This window comes from Mustela lutreola, chromosome 1 (assembly GCF_030435805.1).
Source record: "Mustela lutreola isolate mMusLut2 chromosome 1, mMusLut2.pri, whole genome shotgun sequence".
NCBI lineage: Eukaryota > Metazoa > Chordata > Mammalia > Carnivora > Mustelidae > Mustela > Mustela lutreola.
The window spans coordinates 129,690,836-129,712,756 of NC_081290.1; the positions used below are offsets into that span (position 1 = coordinate 129,690,836).

At 38.5% G+C, this 21,921-nt stretch overlaps 1 protein-coding gene across 16 annotated transcripts in view; it reads left to right on the top strand.

The window, feature by feature from the left end:
- RAPGEF2 (Rap guanine nucleotide exchange factor 2) overlaps positions 1-14,943 on the top strand; it is a 234,978-nt gene extending 220,035 nt beyond the window's left edge. For 7 of the 16 annotated variants that reach the window (XM_059174198.1, XM_059174206.1, XM_059174176.1 and 4 more), the window contains 11 exons: positions 629-840; positions 934-1,057; positions 1,643-1,666; positions 2,738-2,961; positions 4,385-4,591; positions 6,704-6,856; positions 7,624-7,746; positions 8,978-9,191; positions 9,924-10,483; positions 11,775-12,080; positions 12,885-14,943. In XM_059174198.1, coding sequence (XP_059030181.1) covers positions 629-840; positions 934-1,057; positions 1,643-1,666; positions 2,738-2,961; positions 4,385-4,591; positions 6,704-6,856; positions 7,624-7,746; positions 8,978-9,191; positions 9,924-10,483; positions 11,775-12,080; positions 12,885-12,910 — 2,173 coding nt within the window. In that variant the 3' untranslated portion in view covers positions 12,911-14,943. The remainder of the gene's footprint in view (positions 1-628; positions 841-933; positions 1,058-1,642; positions 1,667-2,737; positions 2,962-4,384; positions 4,592-6,703; positions 6,857-7,623; positions 7,747-8,977; positions 9,192-9,923; positions 10,484-11,774; positions 12,081-12,884) is intronic. The other 9 variants (XM_059174231.1, XM_059174240.1, XM_059174248.1 and 6 more) reach the window with 4 other exon arrangements.
- The last annotated feature ends 6,978 nt before the right edge of the window (positions 14,944-21,921 follow it).

Consider the following 21,921-nt stretch of genomic DNA (forward strand, 5'->3'; position numbering starts at 1 on the left):
AAATGGCCAAATTACTTGAATTTCTCCAAACACCAGTTTATTTCTCTGTAAAATAACAGTGCCCCGGAGAGTGACTGAATAGATTAAATGGTATTATGTGTATGGAGTTCTATCAGCTAGCACAAAGCAGATGCCCAAATGTTCATTTTCTTCCCTTTAAATGCTTAGATTGAGGCTGGAAGAAAATATAAACTGAAACAATTAACAGTATTGATATTCATGATTATTATTGGTCATCCTCTCTCACTAGGAATTTGATCATACTCTCATTACTATTATGACTTTCATTTTATTACTACAGGATAGTTGGCTAGTCTGTTTTATCAAATACCCGCCCACTATGTGCCAAGTGTTTCTCTATGTATGGAGACAAAGCTGCAAACAAAATGCTACCTTCATGATATTTCACATTCTGGTTGTTTGTTCCCAAAAAACAGACTAGAAAGGTACAAAGGGAAGACGAGTAATAATCCTTGGCCTTGACCCTGCTTCTGTCTTAAATTCTCATTACCCAGAATTATTCATAGTTTCTTATGAGTCCTGTAAATTGCTATGTATATACAGTATAAACACAGAGGTGTTTTATTAATGGGTAATTTGATTTTATGTCACTTTTTTTTCCTTCCAGTGGTCTAAACTTGGCACCAGTGGCAAGACTACGAACCACCTGGGAAAAACTTCCCAATAAATATGAAAAGCTGTTTCAAGATCTCCAAGACCTGTTTGATCCCTCCAGAAACATGGCAAAATATCGCAATGTCCTCAACAGTCAAAACCTACAGCCTCCCATAATCCCCCTGTTCCCTGTTATCAAGAAGGATCTCACGTTCCTTCATGAAGGTTAATATAATGTAGATTTTCTGTCTGCACTTGTGGAAACACAGAATAAATGAATCCAACCTGATCCCCCCTTTTCTTCTTTGCCAATTATAGGAAATGACTCAAAAGTCGATGGGCTAGTCAATTTTGAGAAGCTAAGGATGATTGCAAAAGAAATTCGTCATGTCGGCCGTATGGCTTCCGTTAACATGGACCCTGCCCTCATGTTCAGGACTCGGTGAGTGTGTAAAGTTAAGCAGCGCATGTGGGATTAGAGAAGTTTGGGTTTAGTGCTTCTTGATAAAGGAGAAATTTTCATGTATTTGTATTTGTAGCATGGTAGAAATTGTATTAGGTCGTGCCCAGAATCCCCCAGGAGTTCAATTTGAAATAAATGTCTTATTCTGCATCAGGTACACTTCTCAGTAAAAATAGCTTGTCCGCAGAAATTTTTCATTTGACACGAGGAGAACTCCCAATTTGTGGAGCTAAAACTCATAATTGATAGCATGAACAAAAATATGTAAAGAACCCAAACAATATTGTCTCAGTATCTATACAATGGATTTAGTTGTCAGTAGAGTCAAAATGGTTAATACAGTGAAGGAGAGGAGTTTTTAGAACAAAAATTTTAAATATATCTGTCTTTTGAGCCAGAAGAATATTGCCAGTACAGTTGCGTGTGTGAGGTGATTATGCAGTTTAATGTTTGTGAGCTTCTAGTACTGCTTACCCAGAAGTCTAGTCCTTTCTTTCTGAGCTTGTGATCTTTCTGTCTCTCTTTCTACACCCATGCTTCAACCTCCATGGCTCTCAATTACAGGAAGAAGAAATGGAGGAGTTTGGGGTAAGTGGTGGAGACCTTGCAAACCCACACACGATTCTTATTCTGCTCATTGCATTGTTTTCTTACCTGCTGTATTTTCTGGTGCTTTGCATTTTTTCTTAACCCTCTTGCTCTAGCAGAATTTCAGCTGGCAAACTGACTTCAAGTTTAATCTGTTGGGGCTTTTGCTTTTGAGGTCATAATCCATGACAGCCATGAAAAAATTGATGATGGTTTTGGGGAACTGTAGGCCAGGCATACTTTGGAACTTTCAAAAAGATTTTATTTTAATATAATTTGTGTGCTTTGAAATGGAGAAAGCCTAATGCGGGGTTATGGGAGGAAGAACGTTAAAAGGAAAAACTGTGCAATTTAAATACTATAGCACAGATATTTAATTAAATATGTATAATATAAAAAGTGCCCCACGTGTTAAAACTAAATTTTTATGGCTCAACTAACTACTATTTTCATTCTGTAAACCAGTACTTTTTAAACAATCTTAACAATTCATATACTAGTTTCTATATATATATATATATACACACACGTTTATATTTGCATGATCATTTTATTAACAAATTGACCCATGTTACTTTAAAAACTCATTACATTTAACTCAAGGAATAAAGGAAACAATAGTGAGCAGTGTGGCTAACTTTATTTAAATTTATATAAGACCTCCTCTTTAAGAGAAGTAAATGTAATGTAAATCTGTAAATCTCAACGATTTTCACTATGTATTGCATGAGCTTTTATATATAGCTTTTTTATATATAATCATTATTATTTGCTGGCTTCTGTGAAAGAACTGCCTTGAATGCTGTATAGATGAGAAAAGCAGAATTTCCTAGTTGGACTAGAACCAGGTGCCAAGCAAATATATGTTTGTATGTGTGTGTGTATGATTTTTTTTGACTTAAAAAACATTTTAATCTATATTTGCCTATATTTCTCTGTAACAGTTTACTTACCAGAATGAGGCATGTGATCTTTTGAATGTAAAATACTTACGTAAGTCTTGGCATGTTTCAAATAGAGGCTGTAATCCCATGCTAGAGTGAGCTGCATACCTGCCTTTTCATCTTCCAGGTCTCTCAGCCAGGGTAGTACAAATGCAACAGTGCTAGACGTTGCTCAGACAGGTGGTCATAAAAAGCGGGTACGTCGTAGTTCCTTCCTCAATGCCAAAAAGCTCTATGAAGATGCCCAAATGGCTCGAAAAGTAAAGCAGTACCTATCCAATTTGGAGCTAGAAATGGATGAGGAGAGTCTTCAGACGTTATCACTGCAGTGTGAACCAGCAACCAACACATGTGAGTTTTTCCCTTAAGTGGCTGTAGAATCTGACTGGAGTGCAAATTCCTGTGCAGTGGGATGGGTCGTGACAAATAGGGCCTCAGCGCAGAGGGGTAATTAGCATCCCGGGGACACACCAGCCTTTCCCTTGAATGCTGGTGTTGATACCGTGCCGTACTGTCCTGGGCTGGGCCTTGTGTCTTGACCAGGTTAGTGTCAGGAGGGCGACATCAGAGACTGACTTATGGTGCCTGCTGTTTAGGTTGCATTCCTTTTTCTCACAAAGATGCTTCCAGACTGAAGGGCAGCCCGAGAGGGCTGAGGGGCCTACCTTGTCGGGGGGGCCTGTCCTGAGGCGTGCGGGCTGCCTTTTAGACCCTCAGCCTGGACAGCAGCCAGCACTGAGTTCACCTGCCACATCCCGCCGTAACTCTGCTGCACCATGAGCCACAGCTCAGCCGAAGGTGCAGCTCCACAGCCTTTAAAAATCTGGCCGGGCTGGAAGTGGGGACAGCCCTCCGTTTACTTGCATCTGCATTTTTGTGAGATAGAGGCATTTTTACTTAGGACACTTTTGGGTCTTTTATGGGCAGGTCTGAAGACACCTTTTATAAAGACTTTAACTGTTAGATGACTGGAGAGGATTCAGGTTATTAGATTTTCCCAGGACGCTATGAAACATGGTGTGTCAGGGTGAAGAGTTTGTTCTCTAGAGTCAGAGATTGATTTGAGTTCAAATTCTGTTTGTTCCGCAAAATAGCAGTGTCACCTTGGGCAAACTATTTGAGCTGCCTAATCCTTAGCTTCTTTATGTGTAAAATGGAGGAAGTATATCTATGTCACTGAGTTGTTTCAACTATTAATATATTACACATACAGAATTTCATTGCCCTACTAAATTGGTTTGCCTTCTATATGCCATGGAAGTTTATACTCAGCACAATATTCCAACAGTATTAGTTGCTGCTAGTTATTATAGATCATTCTTCCCAAAGGAGAGAGAATTTGGTAGTAACAAGCTTACAGTTAATACCATTTATTAAATAAAAACTAAGCTCATGTATGTCAAGGAATTCCTAACAATTTTCCTGCCATAGCTTTTATCATTTATTCATGCTCTTTCTGTACATACACAAAACACATTAGACTCCCCATACTTTTCTATTTTTATCTTAATGTGGTAGTATTTAGTAGTATAATCATCCTTTGAGAGCTGGTTTTGTAAAGGATCTTTGTCCTGTCATGCAGATGATTTATGATTTTCTGTAGCTGAGTCCTCCCCCACCCCCATTTCTGTCTCTTATACAGGCAATAGGAAAAAAGATAAGAGATACATTTCATTGCTGTTAAGTGTAGAAGATACTCCTGCAGTTCTAAACTTGTGTATGGTTACTAACCTCTGAAATTTGTTGTTCTGTTTTCAAACCAAACAATGAACAGTGCCTAAGAATCCTGGTGACAAAAAGCCTGTCAAATCTGAGACCTCCCCAGTGGCTCCAAGGGCAGGGTCGCAGCAGAAAGCACAGGTCCAAGCACAGCCCCAGCAGCCACAGCCCCAGCATAAAATCAACCAAGGACTGCAGGTTCCTGCTGTGTCCCTTTATCCTTCACGAAAGAAAGTACCCGTAAAGGATCTCCCACCTTTTGGTAGGTGATTAAAACTATATCTTCTTTTGAGGCTATTCAGTGTCATGTTTTCCAGATTAGGAAAAAACCTTTACCTTGAATAAACTCTGTATCTCTGAGTGTTACCTCTTAAAAAAAATTAGTGTTCACCAGGTGAAACTTTAACTTACAAAGTCCCTTCCACCAGCAAAAGTAAAGAGTTTTACATTTAATCATGCTCATTTGTCATGGGGGGATGGGAAAATTTTGCTTTTATTAATTTCTGATGAGAACAAAAGTTGCTTTGTCCATATACATTATTTAAACTAGTTTGGCCTTATGATCAATGAATTGCTAGAATTTAGGCAGAATATTTTTAAGTGAAATGATTTGTCTGGACATGAATTCTATTTTGTTGAATCACTGATTCTTGTAACTTGAGAGGGAAATACAGTTAATTCCTGAACGTTAAGTGGCCAAATCATGCTTCATCTTTCCCATTAAAATAGAAGTTTAGTCCCTTTATGTAAATGGTAAAACAGAATTATATTTCATAAAGTGTATGGGTTCTTTTTCAAACATATATGTGAAAAGAAACAATAAAAGGGAAGAAATTTAAGAAAAAACTTGAGTTTACTTAGATAAAAAAGGTACTTGGTCACTGATGCATTTCCTGCCCAATGACAACCTATCCTTATGAGGTGAGCAAGAGTCTTAAAGTAGGTCCTTCATAATCTGTCTTTGGCCCTTTCTTCCTGATCAGCAAGTATGCCATTTGTTGAATTTGGGGAGGAGTGACAAAAGAACACCTTTACTTGATATTTCCCCTTTGAAATATTTGTATTGCTCTCCTTGTCACAAACCGAGGTACATGTTTATTTGTCCACAATCTTATTGATATTTCTGTATTCCTAAATCCCCTGCAACTGGACTTCTATTTCCTCCTTTACACTGAATTTCTTACATAGGAGTTTATCAGTCTTTCTTTTAGCTACATATAGCCTATTGGCCAAATGTGTAGGTGTGCCTGAGTATAAAGCACTTTTTGAGTCTGTGTATAATGCTGGCCTTGGAATTCTTTCCCAAATCAAAACTATTTATTCATATAGTTTAAGTGTAGCTAACATTTTTGTGCATCTTGGTTATATTAGCATCTATACATGTAAATAAAATATTGCTTTAAAAGTGGCTTTAAAAAAACTGTATTAAAACAAGATCAAATGTTTACATGACGTGAAATGGAGGATTGAATCTTTGTTGAATTTTACTGCCTCCTTCTTAATGGATTCTCTTAAGTCTAAGAACATTAAGACTAGCATTGATCAAGGTAGTGTCAGGCTATTATGCCTTTCCAAGTATCTCTTTGTTGTTTAAAATAGGTAATTGAGAGTGCCTCATAGGAATACTAGAGGCTTTGTAAAATATTTTAATGTATCTTATTTCTAAAAATAATTTTTCGGGAGGAAAATCACCTCATATTGGTATATGTAATCCTCTTCCTTCTACATTCACCTTACTTGATCCTGCACTTGGCACTGGATCACTCCTCTGATTTCTGTGACACGGGGCACTTTCATGTGTCTCCTTCTACCTTCTCTTTCACATACTTATTTGATCAAATATTAACTGTGTGGACTTCCTTAGAATGTTCTTAATTCACTTTTCTTACTGCTTTTGTTTAGGTCTTGGCTCCTTCGTTTTCTCCCATCATTCCCACTTCTCCTGAGCTCACATATCCAGCAGTACCAAAATACCTGTTTGAGTTCAACAAAATACTCAAACTTGAATACTAATAATAAATATTCTTAGCTGTATCACTTTCATCCTAAATTCTAATATTTTCAAATTGTGTTTTTTTCCTCTTCATTATTTAATATATTGTTGAATAAAGATGGTGATTACTTTAAGATTTAGAATCTAGAGTAAAATACCAAAAACAGTCTATTTCTAGCTCTCCAGCAGATAGCAATCAGAAACCACATTACAGGTATCATGTGCCTTCTGCAAGCTTACTGTTTATACCATGGTAAGTACAAAGACTGTTGAGGTGATAAATACATTGAAACTGAATCTAATGTTAAATCTTAAAAAAGATTTTAGTTATTAATGTTATTTCTTTTTTGCCTTGAAAATACATATTTCTTTCTTTTATAGGCATAAACTCTCCACAAGCTTTAAAGAAAATTCTTTCTTTGTCTGAAGAAGGAAGTCTGGAGCGTCATAAAAAACAAGCAGAAGATACTATATCAAATGCGTCTTCACAGCTTTCTTCTCCTCCCACTTCTCCACAAAGTTCTCCAAGGAAAGGTAGAACTGAATTACCTACTGTTTTCCTGAATAGTGATCTATAACGTTTCAGCTATAATAAATGCCAGAGTTACATATTCCAACGTTTTTGATGTTAGAGTCCTTTAAAATGATCTACTATGTAATGTCCAAGGAGCTTTTTTCCCCTCATTGTATAAATTTAGAAGAAGTTTGGTGTTTTTTAATATCATATTTCTAGTAAGTAGTGTTAAAGTATACAAGGCCTTTTAAAACATACATTTAAGATTTTTATTGATTGTAAGTATGGAAGTAATTCTTTTTATGCCAAAAGTTGTTCTAACCAAATATGATTATATAACAATAATTACAGTGTAGAGGGCTTTAAACATATAAGAAAAACCAGTATCTTCCTGATTTATTTTTTCATCGTATTAACACGGGTCTTGATTATCTTTTTTGGGGGGTCACTATTTTAAAAGAGATTAAATTTTAGGCCAACTCTCTCCGTTACGTTAATGTTTTCTGAGATTACAATAACAGTCACTTTCTGCTGCATAACCCCCGAGTTACTCTCTCCTCCTCCCCTGGAACTGAATGGGGGGAAGTCAGTCAGAAATGGCCAAGACAGTTTTCTCTGGAGGAAGGCCAAAAAGATTAATAAATTATTAGATTTCACTGACATGACAAATACCTTTTCAGCTTTGCTTTTTAGATATTTCAGACATCTGTGCGTTTTGTGTGGGTATCAGTCTCTACTGTCCTTGTTCAATGGATACATCTAAATTCTTTTCTCATCCTGTTGTTAGGTGGCAGTGGCAATCAGCTGAGATCTTTTGGCTCCGGGCAGCTGGACTTAACCAGTTCCTCCTCTTCTCTTGGAAGTGAGAACAGTAACAAGAATAACAATGCACCACGGACCTATGGGATAGGTGGGGTTAATAGAACCAAAAACTGGGTGGGAAAGAGAGGAATTTCCTCATTATTAGTTAAGGAAAGTGGGAGAATTCCTCCAAATGTCAAGTGCTCCATCCGAGTGATGATTTTTCTTGAGATGTTTTTTAGCGAAGGCTTTACATCTTGTCTGTCAGAACTTCCAGTGTGGTTTATAAAAAGACTTCTCATAGATGAACACATTAAACCTTATCAAGACCTGTGCAACCTTTAAAAAATAAATCAGGAATTACCAAGCTACTGAAAGGATGGGAAGTACTATTTAGAGAGTAAATTAGCAGCCTTTATGTGTTCTAGATTTAATTGTATTAAGTAAGTGGCACTGAAAAATTCGCACTGCATCCATATAATCATATGAAACCAGCATTTTAAGGTAACATGAGATCTATAGTAATGTTTAAAAAAATGAGTACTGAGAAAGAAGACTTGAATTTTTTTTTCATTAAAAATATCAAGACAAGTGTCTCTTCCTTTGTGACTTCCAAGATTATTTTTAGCAACAAAGGAGAGTTAAGGTTCCTTTGGGCCAAAAAATGTCCTTTGGGACATCTGTTTAGACATTGTGATGATCTAGGGAGAAAAATGGAGATTTTGCACATTACATCCTTCAAAACAATTGGCTTTTATGTGATTCATCTAATATATTAATACTGAAAAACCAAAATTTTTTTTGCAAACCAAAGAGGTTTTCTTCAGGTATTATTCTTATGTGTCACCACCTTAAAATTCTAATATAGATACTTCCAGTTGACTTACTCCAAAGTTCAGAAAATTTATAACTTCATCGAAGGTTTTCCCAAACTGACTTTGCAGTTTGGGGGAAAAAAAAAAACTTTTAAATTTGATCATAGTTATTCCTCAGTTTCTTTTTATATAGACAAATAGTAGTGTAATTTATACTTAAAGCAACTAAGAATGGTCAGGTAGTGCCCTGATTTCTGCAACATTTCCTGGCTCACATAACACTGTTTCTCTTTTTTCCTCCTTAATCTTCTAATAAGTATGTTAAAATTTCATTTGAATAGAAGTTTACCTTATCTCGGTCGCCTGGTCTCCACAAGTCAAGTGTTGTCCCCCCCGTGCCCCCCCCACACATACTTCAATGGTGCTATCTTTGACTATATTTTGGTTTTGCTTCTGTTTAGTAGACTTCAGTTTTATGTTGTAAACCCACAGTGTCTAACCAATATGGTTGTATTTCCCATGCAGGCTACACGTTGGCTCCCAGTGGTACTGTGGATAATTTTTCAGATTCTGGTCACAGTGAAATTTCTTCCCGATCCAGTATTGTCAGCAACTCTTCCTTTGACTCCGTGCACGATGAGCGGCGCCAGAGGCATTCTGTCAGCATCGTGGAAACAAACCTCGGTGTGGGTAGGATGGAAAGGCGGACGCTGATCGAACCAGATCAGTACAGCTTAGGGTAAGCAGCTTTTCTTTCGTATTCTTGTACATTTCTTCTTCTTCCATCCTTTAAAAATGGGTCCTTTACTCCTGATGTAAATTTCTATTATTTTACAAAGTGCCTAAGAAATGCTCCCATCCCAGTTCTAATTTTCACAATTTCTAGATTACTAAATGCCATGCTATTTCTGTTGTACACACAGCCTTTCAAATTAGGTTTATTTATTTTTTTTTTTTTTAAGATTTATTTATTTAACAGAGATCAGAGAGAGAGAGAGGGAGAGAGAAGAGGAAGCAGGCTCCCTGCTGAGCAGAGAGCCCGATGCGGGGCTTGATCCCAGGGTCATGACCTGAGCTGAAGGCAGAGGCTTTAACCCACTGAGCCACCCAGATGCCCCCAAATTAGGTTTATTCTTTATTAGAAGACCATTGTTCTCTGCTAAAGACAGAGGGTGGCTTTAGGACATATCCCAGATCCTTTGTAGAAGCTGCCTCCCTGAAGTCAGGGTATGTTGAGCCAGCCTTTAACCCCATAAGAAAGTGTTCCTTTATTATAAGCAGGTGGTTCTTTTCCCACCGGATTTAATTTTTGGTAATGACAAGGTGAGTAAAGTGGATATAGCATCCTCTTCCTAGGATGAAAAAAGTGACCTTTCTAGGGGGAAGAAAAAGTACTTTGGTTTTATATCCTAGCTTTCTTAGTTAACAATCTTGTACTTTTTCTTCCTTTTTATTTCTTTCGACCACTTAGGTCCTATGCACCAATGTCCGAGAACCGAGGCTTATATGCTACAGCTACAGTAATTTCTTCTCCAAGCACAGAGGAACTTTCCCAAGACCAAGGTGACCGTGCTTCACTTGATGCTGCCGACAGTGGCCGTGGGAGCTGGACGTCGTGCTCCAGTGGCTCACATGATAACATACAGACCATCCAGCACCAGAGAAGCTGGGAGACACTTCCATTCGGGCACACTCACTTTGATTATTCAGGGGATCCTGCAGGGTTATGGGCCTCAAGCAGCCATATGGACCAAATTATGTTTTCCGATCATAGCACAAAGTACAACAGGCAAAGTCAAAGTAGAGAGAGTCTTGAACAAGCCCAATCCCGGGCAAGCTGGGCATCTTCCACAGGATACTGGGGAGAAGACTCAGAAGGTGACACAGGCACGATCAAGCGAAGGGGCGGGAAAGATGTTTCCATTGAGGCTGAAAGCAGCAGCATGACCTCTGTGACCACAGAAGAAACCAAACCTGTTCCCATGCCGGCCCACATTGCTGTGACATCGAGTACCGCAAAGGGACTCATTGGTAAGCTCATTAGAGAGCTCTGTCAAATCTACCTTGTTTCCAAAGTAAAGTTATGTGTACGTGCTGCTTTTCCTCATTTTGCCCCACCCGTTGTTGTATAGAGCTTCTGAATTAGCGGTGTGTTCAGGATTTTGAAATGAAGAGTAGTTAAGAGCCCAGCTTCTGTGGTTAAGTACATACAGATCTATTCCAACATTCTAAAAATTCAGTAAGTTCTGTCAATCAAGATCAGTAGATTATCATTATGGATATTCTCTTGTCCTTTAAGCCCAATTTATGAGGAAGGATGCCCATTCTTTCTAAAGGAAGAATTTTCTTCCCTTGAACCTGTTTTAAATGTTTTATTATTCTGTATTGTTCCCTCGAAATGTATTTAGAACTTTACACTTTGCATATATAAATCTTCCACTGTTGGTTATGCAGACTAATTGGGCACTAAGCAAATCCTCTCTGCATGCTGTAGAACAAGGGAGAGGGCCCTGAGAGATAACAGGATGCAGAAGAGCCTCGGCCTAGGGATCTGGCAGGTTGGGATTTGCACTGTACGAAGTTTGTGACATTCCGAAAAATTGAGTCTGTGAAGTTCAAGAAAATAAAACTTTTTATTTACTTGCCTTTACAGGTCTCGTGTTCTAGGTCATGAACATTAATAAAAGGATTTTAAGAGAAATACATACCGTATAAAGTTTTTAAAATTTGCATCTTTTTTGGTACTACTTTTCCAAATTTAGTTCTCTGTTTTTCAAAGTGAGGTCCAAGACCTGAAAGTAACCTAAGATTGGTTTTCTGCCTGACAAGGGTAATGCTGGGTGAGTGCCCAGCAAAGATGGACTAGCCCACCTTGACCTTGGGACCGGGAAAGAAGGAAGGAAGCAACATTCACCAGGCACTACTAACATATTCCGGGCATAGTACTTGGTACCTTTCCTGTTTTCTCTTTGCTTAATCTTTCCAGTAAACCCAAGGGTTAGGTGTTAGTTAACCTTATGACTATTTTATAGTTAAATACAGGGTTTTAAAGATTCTGCTTCAAGATAACAGATTGCTTAGTTGCTTCTCTCACTGATCATTTCACCACATAGAGATAACCATGGTGAATATTTGGTCCGGTTAATACCCGTTCCCTCGCCTACCATATCCCCCACCGCTATCTCATACCACACAAGATCACATCTGTGATTCCACTGTGTTTGCTGTCTCAGTAATTACTTGTACACGTCATCATAAACATCAGGGGCATGAACTGTTCTCCACAAAATGTTTAATGGCTGGCACCCTGTCTTTACCACAGTGCGGAAGGAGGGCAGGTATCGAGAGCCCCCACCCACCCCTCCCGGCTACATTGGAATCCCCATCACTGACTTTCCAGAAGGCCATTCCCATCCAGCCAGGAAACCTCCAGACTACAACGTGGCACTTCAGAGATCTCGGATGGTTGCCCGACCCACGGACACAGCCGGGCCTTCGCCGGTCCCGCAGGCACATGGGCACCCGGCCGGCGGCAGGCCCGTGAGCAAACCGCAGTGGCATAAACCCAACGAGTGTGACCCACGCCTCGCCCCGTATCAGTCTCCAGGGTTTTCCACCGAGGAGGATGGTACATATGCATTCTTAAAACCATAACGTTAGCTGTGGTCCTTATGCTGCCTGCTGTAAGCTTTCCAAGGCACTGGTTTTCTTAATACACAAAGAACAGTTTATATTGAGAGCTCCAAATTTAGGGTCAAAGCTTTCAAGTGTTTGAGGGTTTTATGTTTGTTTATAAATGTCTTAAGAAATACCAGAGATTGCAGAGGGGAGCACTTTTCATGAAGTGTGTACATGACTAGATTTCTTTACTGACAGTCAAGAGTTCTATGTGGAAATGTTATATTTGGGCTTTTAATGAGTTCAGATGGAAGTCCATGAAGAAACAGACGTTCTCTAAAAGGTTTTTGTCTTCCATTGACCTACCTGATCATGCTGGAATGAGAATGACCAAGATCATCACCTCCCGTTATTTTTTTAAGTTTAACTTATTTTATGCGAATAATCATTCTGGAAAAAGACAAAAGACAAAAGAAGATTAATTCTAATCCTACCACATGCAGCGATTATTTACATTTTATTATATATCCTTCTAGACATGAGTGTATATTGTTTAAAGTCACATGCTGCTATTACGTAATTTTCAATAAATTTAATCAAGAATGTTCCTATTCTATATTGTGTGTATATATTTAAAGGTATGAATCCTATGTATTTTTTAAGTCTATTATTAATCATTGCTTAGGTGAGTTATACTAAAGAAAGAGCTGCAGTATTTTTATTTAACCTATCAGTGAATGTGTTCTCTCCAGCACAAGGAATGACTCGCTTGCTCACTGATGCTTCTTTTTCTCTTTCCTGGTTATGTTTGCAGAAGATGAACAGGTATCTGCTGTTTGAGGCACAGGCTTTTTCTGGATCCAGAGTTAGCCACCTTTAAAAGGAGAGCACAAGAAGACGTCCCTAGCAGCGGAGCCTTGGAACTCACATTCTGAGGCCGGTGGACCAGTTTGCCTCCTTCCCTGCCTTAAAAGCAGCATGGGGCTTCTTCTCCCCTTCTTCCTTTCCCCTTTGCATGTGAAATACTGTGAAGAAATTGCCCTGGCACTTTTCAGACTTTGTTGCTTGAAATGCACAGTGCAGCAGTCTTCGAGCTCCCACTGTTGCTGCCTGCCACATCACACAGTATCATTCCCAATTCCAAGATCATCACAACAAGATGATTCACTCTGGCTGTACTTCTCAATGCCTGGAAGGATTTTTTTAAAACTTCCTTTTAGATTTCAATCCAGTCCTAGCACTTGGTCTCATTGGGATAATGAGAAAAGCTAGCCATTGAACTACTTGGGGCCTTTAACCCATTAAGGAAGACAAAAAAATGAAATCCTTTGAGTACAGTGCTTTGTCCACTTGTTTACAATGTCTTTTTTTTTTTTTTTTTTTAAGAAATGGATTTAAAGATTTTGTTCAGAGAGTAAATGTTATATCCATTTAATGATTACAGTATTATTTTGAACCTTTGAGTAGGGTTGCCAGCCTGGGTTTCTGAAAAACCAAATATGCCGGACAGGGTGTGGTCCCAGCAAGAAGAGGGAAGACCTGGCTTGCGACCCTGACTTCCTGTGTCCTTCTGGCCTCACCCATGAAGTGCCCTATTCTGGAAGTATAAGATGTTAGCCAATTACTTAGATACCAAGACACCTCATCCACTCCTTCCCCAGTGGGTGGGGTTCTTCTGTAAAACTGTTTGCACATGGCCAGGGGAGGGAAATGGGACTCTTGTGTCCTGTGTCTGAGCCTTATGGAGTGCAGGACGGTGTCATGTGAGGGCGTGTCCTGCTCCATTGAGATGGATGGCAAACCCCGTTGTTTTAAGTTATGTTTCTTTGATTTCTGTTAAATTAGTTCTAGGGATTTTGTTGTTGTTCGTTCGTTTTTAAAGAGAAACGTTCATAACTGGATAGCATTGCAGTGAAAGCAGCTTGGGATATTGGAGCTGATGCCAGCTGTTCATACTGCTCTTTCAAGACAGCCTCCCTTCAATGAATTGGCATTAGGGAATAAACAAGCCTTTACCATGACAAAAGAACAAAAGATCAACAACCTGATGAGATATGCCAGCCTTTGCAAGGCCGGTTAGTCACCAAGGACTAACCTGTAAGTGGCTTTATGGACGCAGATAGAGAAGGCCTACGTGTAGCAACCACCTGCTCACAGCTGCTATTAACCCTATAATGACTGAAATGACCCCTCCACTCTATTTTTGTGTTGTTTTTGCACAGACTCCGGAAAAGTGAAGGCTGCCAATCCGAGTAGTACTCAAATGTGAGGAACTGCTGGTCTTGGATTTTTTTTCCATTAAATTCAGCTGATCATATTGATCAGTAGATAAACGTAAATAGCTTCAAATTTTAAAAAGTCAAATTGCAGTGTTTTTTCACTGTATCAACTGATGTCAGTGCTTTATTTAATAAATCTCTTCTGTATCATGGCATTTGTCTACTTGCTTATATATTACATTGTCAATTATGCATTTGTAATTTTACATGTAATATGCATCATTTGCCAGTTTTCTTATATAGGCTATGGACCTCATGTGCAGATAGAAAGACAGAAATCTAGCTCTACCACAAGTTGCACAAATGTTATCTAAGCATTAAGTAATTGTAGAACATAGGACTGCTAATCTCAGTTCGCTCTGTGATGTCAAGTGCAGAATGTACAATTAACTGGTGATTTCCTCATACTTTTGATACTACTTGTACCTGTATGTCTTTTAGAAAGACATTGGTGGAGTCTGTATCCCTTTTGTATTTTTAATACAATAATTGTACATATTGGTTATATTTTTGTTGAAGATGGTAGAAATGTACTATGTTTATGCTTCTACATCCAGTTTATACAAGCTGGAAAATAAATAAATATAACATAAAGCCTTGTCTACATCCTTAAAGAATCGTGCATGCTTTTTATTATTGAAGTGTAATAAGGTTCTTCGGTCTTACTGTAGGAGCAAGTTCTCAGGAGGCCAAGGAGATTTTGCCCATTTAGCATAAAAACTGACCAATGGCCTATTCTTTTAGGTAGCTGTCTGTTGATTCAGAGAAATTAATTTCACAAACCCAACTATGTTCAGAATTCAGTGTTTCTTGAGATACAGTGAAAAATGATGATGATCATTCTGTATTTACAGAGCTTTTGTCTCTTTTCAACCCTTTTCCAATTAAAAAAAAAAAAATCTGTGGGACATAACATTTTAATTCCCAGCATACATACTGAGGACCTCAGAGAACTTAAACTGTCCTCCAAGATCATGACCACTAGGTTAAAGGTACAATTTAGCTAATGATTTCAGACTTCGAATGAGTACATAAAATATCATTGTTACATCTAAGTTCTATTGTTTGGTAAGTTGAATAATATTTCAACCTATCAGAAGGGCATTATACTTAAAAAGGTAAAAATCAGTTAAGCAGCAGCGAACCTATTTAAGCACACTAGAAATCAAGAACTCGTTTCTTATCCTCAAGCAGGCATAAATAAAAGCAGTATCCACCACTCACTGAGAAGCCTCAGAAGGTGGAGTGGAAACATACAGGGGCACATGTGCAAAATATGAGAAAGTCTAAAAAAGAGTCTGGAGTTTAGTTCTGATACGAACGTGGCCACTGGCCAAACCTAAAAATCTTTCTGAGGCATTTGTGCTATCTTGGTGAGTACAATTCGAAACTCTCTGAAAATAATTGGAGAATTAAAACCAATTGCTTCAACCACACCTTCTTTTAAAAAATGAAGGTATGGTGTATACATGTGTTATGTGTTTGCCTCCATCTTTTCACTATAAAACCCATTACTCAGGGGGCCCCGGGTGGCTCAGATGGTTAAGTGTCTGCCTGCAGCTCAGGTCATGATCCCAGGGTCCTGGAATTGAGACCCACGTTGTGCTTCCTGCTCACCAGAGTGTCTGCTTTCCCCTCTGCCTCTCTCCCCTGCTCAAGCTCTCTCTCTCAAATGAATAAATAAAATCTTAAAAAAAAAAAAACCATTACTCAGGAATACTCTTATCAAAACAACCACCTATGCTTTATTTAATGCAAAGCTCTATTTAAATTTGTCACTCAAAAAGCTTAATTTTCTCAAATCTGGTTCAAAAAAAATCTGATGTTAATAAGCTCTTCACCACTTTTTGTATTCTGCTAAAAATGTAGAAAATGACAAATCGGCCACTGTGCCCATTATTAACACTTTGATGTTTTAGGTTACCTTTAAGTAGCTGAAGACTGATCTCTGCTTCAGGGCTTCAAGAAGTATTTGTTCCTCAGATGTCATTGATAGTACTGACAGATTTAATCTATGTCATGTTAATAACAGAATCTGGCCAAATTTTAGGGATGTCATACAAAGTACTTTGTTGGCAAACATGTGATGCTCTATTACCTAATCTAAAAAGCCGCACAGGCCCATACATCCCAGTTAAAGCCCTCCAAATATTCTCCTCAGCTTAAATCCGTTTTCATCAATTGGGAAGTATAGAGTACATGCTCATTTATGCTTTAACCTATCTTATCTCCAGGTCACTGATAATATCTTCCCAAATGTTCCTTAATGATTCAAGCTTCTGAGCATGCGTATAGCAACGACACCTGTTAGGTCTGTGTACTGATGTATTTTTTTTTTTTTAAGATTTTATTTATTTATTTGACAGAGATCACAAGCAGGCAGAGAGGCAGGCAGAGAGGGAGAGGAGGAAGCAGGCTCCCTGCTGAGCAGAGAGTCCGATGTGGGGCTCGATCCCAGGACCCTGAGATCATGACCTGAGCAGAAGGCAGCGGCTTAACCCACTGAGCCACCCAGGCGCCCCGTGTACTAATGTATTAACGCATTCCTGCACTCCTGTTTTTGTCAAAGCAAAATAGGAAGCTCTCTGGGTCTTTGATTCCATGATATAATTCTCTTTTAAAAATAGCTTACTCAGAGGCGCCTGGGTGGCTCAGTGGGTTGAGGCCTCTGCCTTCGGCTCAGGTCATGATCCCGGGGTCCTGGGATGGAGCCCCGCATCAGGCTCTCTGCTCTGCAGGGAGCCTGCTTCCTCCTCTCTCTCTTGCCTGCTTCTCCGCCTACTTGTGATTTCTGTCAAGTAAATAAAATATTTTTTTTTAAAAATTGCTTACTCAAAGAAAAAGTGAAGCAACTGAGGGTGAAATTGTCAATGGAGAGGGAAATGATTTTGTGAATATTCACTCAGTAACATCAAGGAGAATGTTGGAAAGGGTGATAATGCGATGGAAATGAGTAGGACAGGCTGCAACCAATATGACAGGATTTTGAAGAAATATTTTAAAGTGAATGAGAGCTTACCCCTCTGAAAGTGAGACAGAAACACTGACTGGAAGTGAAAAATAATTGCGAATTGCACTTTTTTGACATTCACATTTCTTTGCAAGCACAATACAATTTCTATGTTTGAAAGTATACTTAACGCCCAATAAGTTTTACAATGCAATGGCTGTATAAAAGGCAAATTTATAGAGGTGGTCAAAACATTGCATGCAAGATTAAAAGAATCTTAGAATAATCTTTATTTCATGGGCAATCAATAAGATCATAACAATTTTCATAACAGTTTATGGGAAAAATTGGGCTTTGAATATAATATCAAACTAAATTCAGAGTCAAATGACCAATTTTATAGAGGAAGGGAAATAATGAAGTAATTCTAGTACAGGGTATTCAAAACCTCAGAAATAAAAGCTAGTTATATTCTATAAATAGTTTCATAAAATTTAAGGAACTTTATTAATAACATTGACTGTATGGCCTAACACGGAGTAGCTGCCATGCAGTATGGTTTTATGGAAACCAATGAAGTAATAGTATATCAAAATATTTGAGTTTTTCTTTAATTTATATAGATTTGTAATTTATATAAAAGTTTTTCAAATAAGACTATAAAATGATAAAAGATCAAGTCTGTCACATGTAGCATTAAGATGAAAATATGTGCAGTGCCTCCAGATGTAAAGAGCTGATTGCTTCATATTGTGTACTTACTATGGTCAATGCACTTTTTTAGATGCTAGATATTGGGGCGCCTGGGTGGCTCAGTGGGTTAAGCCGCTGCCTTCGGCTCAGGTCATGATCTCAGGGTCCTGGGATCGAGTCCCGCATCGGGCTCTCTGCTCAGCAGGGAGCCTGCTTCCCTCTCTCTCTCTCTCTCTCTCTCTGCCTGTCAAATAAAATCTTTAAAAAAAAAATAGATGCTAGATATTTATAGATTTTAATAAAATGAACTGAGGTGCTTTTTAATTACAGTGTTTTTTGCAAGGTGTCTCCTATTTCTCAGGCCTTAGAGGGAAAACTTACTGAGTGAATCCTAAGATAGTAAGTGAATATCTTATCAAGTAGTCTTGATTAGAACAGAATAGAAGGAGATACCTGGCTCAAGAGTTAACCCATGTAGACTGGCCAGCAATGTATAAGAGGGTCATGGCATAAGCACTGTGACGAGTAGGGAATGCAACAGCCAAACTGAACTCACCACATTCACTTGAGGGTATTTCTGGGTGAAGGAAAAACAACAACAACAACAACCAGCAAAAGCTGTACTCAAATCAATATGCAGAAGCCCGGAGACAAGAAGTGATGAGCATGCAGAAATTATGAATAAAAAGAGTCTCTGAAGTCAAGAAAGAGATTAATCAAAGACAAGAGTTGGGGGGAAAGCTTAGCACAAGACATGCCTGTTATTTAGAAAGCAACCAAATGATACGTCTTCAACATACCTGAATAGATTTCTGGTCTCAGAACAGCTCCCTGGCAGCCTGGCTCTGTGAATTGTTCTTATTCCTGAAACCAGGATGAAAAGCATTCCTGTTCTTTGTGTTTCCCCTTCTGATATGATAACTGTTCTTCTCAGCATCTAAAACAGTGCCTGGAACATTGCAAAGGTTTTTAATAAATGAATATCTTACCAAGCACCCCAAAGGGCCCAAATTACACCAAAACAAAGACTTAAAATTCCTAGTGTGAGCACTTTCTTAAAGGAAGTGACAATGACAACGGTAAGGAAGCTGCGGGACATACTGATTTTTAAAACCAAGTCAAAAAGGATTTTTGTCCAGGGGACTCAAAGTTCCACTTTATCCCCATCATTCCTTCTGTACTCACAAGGAAAGACTGGATATGGTTGAGGAAGGGGTGTTCTACCCCACTTTGGTACTATTACTGGTGAGTTCTCATGGCTTTTTCACTACATTTTGCAAAACATATTTGATTCCTTCTTTTATATCACTGCCTTGGCTTCAAATCTTTGAGGGCAGGCCACTATACCTAGCCAAACTATTTCTAACATGATGTACCCTATGGTTATGCTTCAATGATAGAATTTGTGTGATCTTGGATCAGCTGGTTAGTTTTTTTATAGCACTTCAAAAGAACAAAATATAAAAGAAACAAAAGAGCCAAGCAGAATGTGAATAAATAGAATGAAAAGAGCCAAACAGAGAATTTGAGTGGGTAAGAGGTTAGGCCACAGCCACACAAAATTATAATTATTGATTCTCATGAATAGCTAGGCCCAGAGAAGGAGGTTTACAATATGGAGTTTCTGAGACTCACTTTTAAAAAGGGACTCCCCAGAAGACTAGCAGAAATGAAAACATAGTCTTGATTCTTTGAGTGTTTCTTCTCCCATGAACTTGCCTGACAAGGGAAGAGACTGGTGACTTGACATTCCTCTGTGTCTGCTGTCAGGCAGGCCCTTCACTACCCAGAGGTGGGAACAGAAGTCCTTTGCTAAGATTCTTCATGAAGAGTCCTGGGACATGACCAAATCTAGGATTCAAGTCTCTGTTTAAAACACACACACAGACACACACACACACACAAACAAACAAAAAACGTGAAATGAAGAGATGCCAAGGTTTCCTCTTACAATCTTACTAACATTCTTTTTTGGTCCAAACATTTGAATCTTGGAGTTGAACTGCTTGATTTTGATTTCTTAACTGTGTGACTCTGGGAAAGAACCTGAATTCTTCACCTCAGTTTCCTCATATGTAAAATAGATAAAATAATGGTATCTACCTCAATGGTAACAGCAAAGGTAAAGTAAAATGTCACATACTAAACATTTTACACAGTGTGTGGCACATAGCAGGTAATAAAAAAAAAAAGTTGGCTGTTAGATTTTCTAAAATGCAAAATATTTCCCCTATAGCATGTACATACTAATAACCTTTATATGTATTTGTAATTAAAGTATGCTTTTAAGCATACAATGTAATGCAATTAAGCAAAGTGTTTATCATTTCAGGAGGACGTAAATCACAGCCACACTGAGATATCACTGCATCTCCACTACAATAGCTACCATCAACAAAACAGGAAATAACAAATGCTGGTGAAGCACTGTTGGTGACAATGCAAAATGGGGCAGCCACTGTGGGAAGCAATATAAACAGTTCCTCAAGAAATTAAAAATAGGCACCTTTGGGTGTCTCAGTTAGTTTAGCATCCAACTTTTGGTTTTGGCTCGTCATGATCTCAGGATCATGAGCTTGAGTCCCGTGTTGGGCTCCATGCTCAGCAGGGAGTCTGCCTGAGATTCTTTCTCTCCCTCCCCACCACATGCTCTTTCTCTCTTTCTCTCTAAAATAAATGAATACACCTTAAAAAAAAAAATAGAATTACCGTATGATCCAGAAATTTCATTTCTGGGCGTATACCCATAAGAGTTGAAAACAAGAACCAGAAGGGTTATTGGTACACTTGTGTTCACAGGCACATTATTCACAATAACTAAAAGATGGAAACAAAACCTTAGTGTCTATTGACCAATGAGTGGACAAACAAAAGAAAGCATACATCCATAATGGAAGCCTTCAAAAGGAAGGTGATTCTGACACATGCTACAAAATGGCGGGACATATACATTATGTTAATGCAAAATAAGCCAATCACAAAGGAACGTATACTGTATGATTCCACTTATGTGAGGTATGCATATTAGAGCTGTCACATTCATGGAGACAGAAAGTAGGATGGTGGTGGTCAGGGGCTGGAGGAATGGGGAGCTACCATTTAAAAGGTTCTGAGTTTCGATTTTGTGGATGAGAAGACGTCTGTGGATGGATAGTGATGATAATTTATGCCACTTAATGGCACACTTAAAAATGGTTAAGATGGCAAATTTTTATGTGTATTTTACTACCATAAAATTTATTCTTAAAGTTTATCATTAGCCCACAGTAGTCTCATATACATGTGTGCCTCTACACTTCTTGCTCCTTATAGCTATTTTCCAGAGATGGAAACAAAATTGTACAATTCTCTCTTTGAAAATATGAAATCAGGGTGCCTGGGTGGCTCAGTGGGTTAAGCCGCTGCCTTTTGCTCAGGTCATGATCTCAGGGTCCTGGGATCGAGTCCCGCATCGGGCTCTCTGCTCAGCAGGGAGCCTGCTTCCTCCTCCTCTCTCTCTCTCTCTGCCTGCCTCTCTGCCTACTTGTAATCTCTGTCTGTCAAATAAAATAAATAAAATCTTTAAAAAAAAAATAAAATATGAAATCAGGGGTAAGTTTCCCTTTAAAAGGCAAATCAGTTTCAATTAAAAGGATACTAGGAATCAAAACATTTGTAGCTAAATTAACCTTGCTTACATCCTATGTCCAATACATTGTATTGATGCTTTAGGAAAAGAGAATTTTACTATATATTTATGATGCAGGAAATTAAACAGAAAACGATTTGCTAACTAATCAGGTTGAGGGCAGATCATCAGGTAGGATTCAATATAACCTCTGCTCTATTCTTTAACATTAGAAGTAGGGGTTCCAATTCTGGTAATGGAAGGATAGCTTTGGATTGAACTAAAGCCCCTACTGATAACAATTATAATATTAGACAAAATA